This window comes from Eucalyptus grandis, chromosome 7 (assembly GCF_016545825.1).
Source record: "Eucalyptus grandis isolate ANBG69807.140 chromosome 7, ASM1654582v1, whole genome shotgun sequence".
NCBI classification, from domain to species: Eukaryota; Viridiplantae; Streptophyta; class Magnoliopsida; order Myrtales; family Myrtaceae; genus Eucalyptus; species Eucalyptus grandis.
Window position 1 is genome coordinate 2827140 of NC_052618.1, and position 7493 is coordinate 2834632.

Sequence of the window (7493 nt, forward strand, 5' to 3'; positions counted from 1 at the left end):
GAACAGTTGGCGGTGCCTATAAACATGGTAAGTAATGCTATGAAAAGAACCAATTATATACAGCACAATGTTAAGAGATGGAAACCAGCTCCAAGTGTCAAAGTAAACATGCAACTTATTTGAAGGAATTCTTCAGAAGACCATAACTTGAAAGCACATCAGATGATCAAATATGTACACCGATGCTATTTGCCTGCACTACTGCTATATAAAGAAGGCCTAAACCTCACTCAAAGCCAAAATGCTATGCACATATACGATGGGTGCGCAGGCGATAATCACAGGACTCCTCAATAGAGACGGCGGTAGACCATGGACTTGAACCTTCTTCAGAGTCCCCTTCTCTACATCATAAGACAGGAAGTACACTTCACCAGCCGTAACCTTTGGAGCAAGCAAGATATCTCCGGCACGGACACTACCGACGAGAAACCGCTCGGAACGACTTGGATCCTCTTTCCAACTACGGGGCAGCACGATTGGACGTTCCATCCAAACTCGATTTTTGTAATCATCTAGTACATACATTGAAATGGTGTTTTCATCCTCAAGATGCTCATAGTCCAACACCGTCAGACAGCCTCCAAATGCTATTAACTTCATCTTATGCACCTGATTCGGGGCACCATCGGGCAATGCTAAAGTCCTAAACTTCTCGGTCTCGACATCGAACGCCACTATTATTTTGTTGCTCATCAAGTCAAGCGTGAGGAAATGAATGCTTCCATTAATGCAAACGCTGCCTCCGCAGGGAAAATCGATAGGGCCGCTATCGATTTTCCTCCACGAATCCGTTCCCAACGTCAGAATCTTGTTCGCCGTGATAACTTCGCCCGCATGGTTGAGGTTGTTCGAAACCCACGTCTTCATGACTTTGTACCGTCTCGTGACAGGATCGAAGCCCAAGGCGCTGAAGCTGTGCATGCCGCGGTGCAAATGGACGGGGAAATCGGGACCCGCGGGCGGAAGGGCCCTGACCTCTCTGGTGCTGATGTTGCACAGGTACGTAAGGTCCCCGATGTCGTAGCAAATCAACCCGTTAACGCTTTGCCACTCCTGCCCGGTCGAGATGATGGTCTGGTCCAGTTGGCCCAAGGGAACCGCGAATCCAGTCTGATGGTCCAAGCTGAAGAACCTGCAGCCGAAGTGAGTCGGCTCGATGTTGCCGACGATGGCTATGAGCGAGGTGACGTCGGAGCAACGGAGTGACTGAGCCAAGACTAAATCAGCGAACGACCGGTGGTCGATGATGGAGCGCCAGCCCTTCGAAACGGACCTGATCCGCAGGAGCGTCTTCACCGGCAGCCGCGACAGTATGTTGGAGATTATCTCGGTGGGCAAATCCATCAACCCCGCGTTCTCTCCAGTAGCCTCCTCCTCGCGAGTTCTTCTTGGCTGCTTCTCCGTCGGACCCTGCGAAAGCAAACCTCATCAATCGATGACCCTTTTTCATTCCACCCCATTCTATGCTCTGTTTCTTGATGGGACCCGTAAGTTTTGAACCCTGACAAAGAAGAAGAAAACCCGAAAACACAACCGAGGCAGTCCTCTGTTCCGGTGAAACAACAAAAGGAACTCCTTTTTATAAAAGAAGATCACGAAGAGAATGCCATACAGGCGTAAAAAAAAAAAAAAAACAGGCGAGATATGCGAAGGGTGACCCATTTCGTCTCGGTACACCGTTAAGCAAAACGATGGAGAAGGAGATCTCAGGCAGCGCACGCGAGACAAGTCTCAATGGCGATCGCGCTGATGAAACGGGGCTCGCGACATGGTTCGGTACCAGTGGAATGCGAAGCGATTCCGCGCCCAGAGCGCCCCCGAGGGTGGTTCGCCGCCGCCGCAGCCGCCGCCATCGTCTTGCACCGCCATTTTCACAGAGAGAGAGAGGGAGAGGAAGAGAGAGAGAGAGAGATTGGGAGGAGGGTCTCCGTCAGGTATCGATAAATTTGCAGGGAGCTTAGATGGAGGCGACGCGATCGGAAGTCGTAGCCGCGGTCGCGTAGGAGGAGGAGGAGGAGGAGGAGGAGGAGGAGGACCAGGTCTATTGCATTGCATGCAGGAACTTTTCGCCAACGTCCCTGCCCAATGAGCGTTCTCCACGTGGATTAAAGCGATTAGTGGTGGACTACTTCCACGATGCCTCGTCATCACAATCCACTCTCACGATAAAAAAATAAAAAATAAAAGAGGTCGCACAGGATTCTCATTGGGCGGGAAAAAAGGATATCATCCTCTCTCTCTCTCTCTCTCTCTCTTTTATTTAATTCTCTCGCATAATTCGTCTCGTAAATTCTTACGTATGTATACGTATAGTGATCTTGCACATCCAAAGATTGATTTAATGATTAAACATTTTGAGTGGCGATCATTTATAGTAACATCGATTTTTCTCGATTAATCATGGGAAAGTGAGATCCTAAACCGACACTTGCGCAAAATAATTTCCTTATTTTGTTTGGAGTTTCTTTCATGGGAGTGTTATTGATTGAAACATCAAATTCTTACGTACTTGCCAATTATAAGATCATGATTAACTTACAGCAATTATTTTATCGCCTAAGGAGACCGGTAGCAATAATAAGCTGCTCCATTGCTTATTAGTTATCATTGTTTGGGTTAAACATAATTATTAGCTAATTAGTTTACTGAGTGATGTAACGAGTCCCAATCAGGGAATTGAATGTGGCTCACTAACTTCAACATTCTCCCGCAATTTGCCACAAAACTTGATATGCCAATTTTATGCACGAATTGATAATACCAAGCGTAACTCATCCTTTACGCTTTTATAATAATGCTCAAACTTTTTGAATATTTTCAAACAGATTGTAGGAGAATCTGCATACCTATTTTATGTGTTATGAAAAACTTAAGTATTTTGAGAAAGCAAAATAAAGTGCTTGAGCAAAAACCTAATTTATTGAAAAATGAAATCAATTTTTTTTTCTTTCAAAGAAAAAGAAATCCACTTTCTCTAGAAAAATGGCGGCCACCACTAGAAGAAAGGACCTAGCCCAAGCTGACCAGGCCGGTGGTCCACTCCCTCTCCTCCTCCTTCACCTTTGCATCCCGCGCCTCCGCCGCCGCCGTCACCTCCTTCTTCCACAGATCTGCCTCCCCGATGCGCGTTGACCTCCACTACCCTGCACAGCACTCTCCCTCCATCCTCTCCTCCCTCGACCGCCCTACTTCGCTGTGCCGGTTCGCAGCACAGGGCGGCCAACTCGTCAGGCTGAGCAGCCAGAAGCCGATGTTGCGAAGGACTTGCAGTGCTCACGACAACGCATCCCGGCTCATTCCGATGCAGCTTGCCCAAGAGTTGCGAATCCCTGAGGCGCGAGTGCCGGCTACACGCTTTCGTGGAGCAGTGTTTTTCTGTTCCTTCTTTTTTCCCTAAGCGAGTCGAGCGAGCAAAATCCAAACTCGGACAATAGATTGGGATGCCTATGGGAAATGAAAAGCTTGCACAGGCCAGGTCAAGAAAATGGCCCAAAAAAGAGTAGGGAGGCGTGTCCGTTTGGCCTTGGGCTCTCCGGAGAGTTCGAATGGCCGGACGGACACCGATTCTTCAGACACGCTCCTATCGTCGAAAGAAAATACGAGGATTCGCATGACTTGGCCTGGGGAAATTGGCTTTAAGGAGATGAGATGTTGTGTTACGGATGCACTTGGAATTTTTCAGCCGATGGGCCAATGTTGTGCAATAAAATTTGTGATTCCACTTGGTTGCCATGAAAGACATTAAAATCTTCATATATCATGCGGAGAGTAACGTTATATAATTGAAATAAGTCATTACCATAGAATAATCTTGAAAACAGATACAATTGCACACAAGTGGGCATAATGTAGTTGATGTGAAAGCGAGTTGCTAATTATTGGATTCTCTATTGGACTTGAGATAAATAATATTGAAGTTAAAGTAGGCGAACTAAAACCACTCTTTATGATTTAGGTGTAGATCCACTATTTCATACATTAGATACATTTGCTTTCTTATTCACCAGATCATACTAACATATTCGATTTCTCTTAACCCTCCACACAAACCCTAATAGAAATGCAAACCCTCTCCAATAATTGCGGCCAACCGATGATGGCGGAGGGGGCTTCCAGATCAGGAGGCGTGACCACCAGACCTGAAGGCTGGTTGCCGTTGGCGGTGGCAAGCTCAACAGCACTAGCTCCTCAAGCACCGGGGACATAGAAGAGATGGACATATGAGATTGTGCTTTCAATCATGCCTAAGAACGGTGGACGTTAACACAGCAAGTTGGCGGTGGGAGGGGGGAATTGTTGTTGACGTGACGCTGGCTGTGGCCGACGACTATGGTAGTAGTCATCGGACACGTGATAAAATCCCGCAGAAGGGGCATATTAGTGAGTACAGTGTATCCTAACACTTTTAAGTATTTTGAGAAAGCAAAATAAAGTGCTTGAGCAAAAAGAATAAGTGTGTTTGTTTTGTGTAAAATAAATGAATCAAAACATATTTTTCCAAAAAAATCTCTTCCATTGCTTAATTATAATATTCAATGAAAAAAATTTCATTATCGACTATAATATATGCCTATTAATTTTCACGGGCAACAAAAAAATTTTTGTTGATTTATTTGTATAAGAGATAAGCAATCGTTTTTATGAAAATAATTTTTAAATCATTTATTTTCTACCCAATAAATGCACTTTCTAAGTGAAATTTTAAAGGGTGAAACATCAATTCAAAAACACAACACTAAAATTTTTTTGTAAAGAAATCCGTTCCTCTAAGATTTAATTGCTTTTGTTTCAAAAAACAAACAGAAAAAGGGCCCGAGTTGCTCTCCCACGACGATTATTTGGGCCTGGCCCGTTCAAAAGAAGCTGCCCAAACCGTTCTTCCGCAGCATGCGCCTTTCTTGATCCTCATCGTTACTCAGGAATTCCCTACGAAAATTCTCTTCATATTTCCTAACAAAATCCTTGAAAAAGATCCCAACGGGGCCGTCCAAGACTTTGTCTTGATGCCGAGGTTGTCTAAGGACCTGGCAATAGTGTAGTATCATCAAGCATAGATTTTTTTGAGAGAATACTGTTGTCTTAGAGTGATTAGTCAACATATAATATCGAGATATAGATCTGATCCATCGTGTACCACAAGACTATCATAATCGAATGTTAATGTAAGGTTAAAAAAAACTTGTCACATCAATAATTGAGATATAAGGGATTTGTACTTCGAGCCCATCGTTATTCGCCGTTGCCTTTTAGATATTATAATAAAATTTCAGAAATATTCCCTATAGGCGGCTCTAAATCCACTACTAGAATGGCCTCGTTCACCCCTCTTAGAAGATGGCAAAGAAGAAATTGTGCAACTTGAGGGTCCTAGTCCTTACATTCTCTCTCTCCACCGAGTCTATTATATATATATATTTCCTTCTTCTAAAAATGGGAGGCAAGGAGTCCTTTTTTTTTTTTTTTTTTTTGGGGTGCTTTAAGGTTGTTTTGGGTACATGGAGGCAAAGTGTGTGGTTAACAAAATTGTATCTGTGAGCCAAGGTTGAGCCCTGCACTAAAATTGTCAGTGATGAGTGCCACTTGGGACTCGTTACTTGAGAGACTGAAGAGAAAAAATGGTGTCTTGTTGTAAAGTTAGAAAGAGATATGTGAAGCGGCTTGTGAAAGGGAGAAAGGCAATCTCAATATCGTACTCCAGGTACCTCCATGTATCGCTGCTACCCCCTTTGCCACACCTGACCCCCGGCCCCCTCTCAATCCTAGCTTCAACACCTAGACTTCCAACCCAATGACCACTTCCTCGGCCTTGCCGCCCCCACCTTTTCCATCATTCAAGAATTTTCTCCTAGGTTTTTTTTTCTCCTCTCTTTTTTTAAGGAATGATGTCATTCTTTATGGACATGGCAACCAATTATCTGATCGATTACCTCATGTCATAGGAGGAAGTTGTTCCAGGACACGCTATTACCCTTAAGAGGTGCTAAACTCATGGAATTGGAGAAGATTGTGGAAACATGGAGGACTTAAAAGAAGGGATTGCGTGCTTAACGACCATTGAAAGGAATCCTATGAGTATAAAAGGAGAGAACACAAAGGAAGAAGATGCGTTCAAACTACACGCAATCTAATCCCAAGGAAAAAACCTATGCGAAAACTCTGGTGAATTTTACCTATGCAAAAACTTTAGTGAATTTTTCTTTGACGTATTCCTTTTTAAGCAATACCTTCCGAATCTATTGTTTATGGTGTTCATTGTGAATGCTAGTTGTCGCGATCTATCCTCGGGGGAGGAAACAAGTTTAGCTTATTCATCATTACCCCCTTGGGAAGGAAACCTTGCCATTGTGGGGTAACCACCCCGCGGACGGGACCAAACCGCACATACGATAATTCCAACTATCTCTATCCCTTATGGCAATTATTTTATTTTGCTTTTAGGGATCATTATGGCTGAGGGAGACGTTGCATGCATAACGGAGGTGATTGGATTACAGCTACTGTGATTCACCCCCAACTGACACGTGTCACGATGGCTACGTTCGACTTCGTTCCTTCTGTGCTGTTGCCTGTGGCAAGGTGCAAGAAATACATATGAATTATTATTTACCTTCACATGTCTCGACATTCATATTGATATGATTTTCCGGTTTTGTAACAGAAAAGTTTCAGAAGGGTCCTAAACTTTTTCAACATATTTCACTCCCATCCTAAAACTTTCGTTTCCTATATTTAAATCTGAAAAATTATCATAGTTGTATACTTTAGTGCTTCCTTTATTAGCTCCTTTAGCTTAGTGCACAGAAATCTATTTGACTTTCTTTTATTTACTGCAACATACGATTAAAAAAATAATAAAATTTGTCACATGGCATTTTCTTTCTACTGAAATTGACCCGGGGGACTCAAATGCATCAAATTGCAAGTGTTAGGAATTAAAATGATGGAATGAAAATTTTTGAACTCAAATTCCTTATGGCAACGAGTTTTAGAACCAACCCGGTAAATCATTCAAAAAAAGAGTCTTATTTAATCGTCTTTTTCATCCAATCTGTAAATGAGGAGAGGTATTAAGAGGCCTAATGCGTTGATACGAAGGATATTGCACTTCAATGTTAACTTTTGCTTTCAAAATTAAGACAGAGATAATATAATAGCAAGGTTAGCATGTTAACATATTAGTTAGCTCCTCGCTTATCATGCACTCTAAAAGGGAGTGCGCCCATATTAAAAAGAAGATGATGCCAATGAATGACAATGGAGAAGAAAAGGCATCGCACTCTCGTTATATTTCCCATGAAAAAGAGAGTAGGCAATAAAAGTAAAATTAAACATTATGGTGCACCTTCGTTCCGCTCAAATATACACCAATATCTACATCGACTAGCGATTGATAGACATGTACTCGATCATTTGAGTATTGGAACCACCAGAAGATTAGTCTTTGTCCTCTTCATCCACATTGCCGTCTCTATGTGTCTAGTCGTGGTATG

The 7493-nt window shown here is 43.1% G+C and overlaps 1 protein-coding gene across 1 annotated transcript; it reads right to left on the reverse strand.

The window, feature by feature from the left end:
• Nucleotides 1–219: 219 nt before the first annotated feature.
• On the reverse strand, nt 220–1872 carry LOC104454800 (F-box protein At5g65850-like). Its single transcript, XM_010069689.2, has 3 exons — nt 1784–1872; nt 1489–1504; nt 220–1413 (listed from the first exon to the last, which is right to left on the reverse strand). The coding sequence occupies exons 1-3, from the start codon at nt 1870–1872 to the stop codon at nt 220–222; spliced, it is 1299 nt and encodes a 432-aa protein (XP_010067991.2).
• Between the last annotated feature and the right edge of the window lie 5621 nt (nt 1873–7493).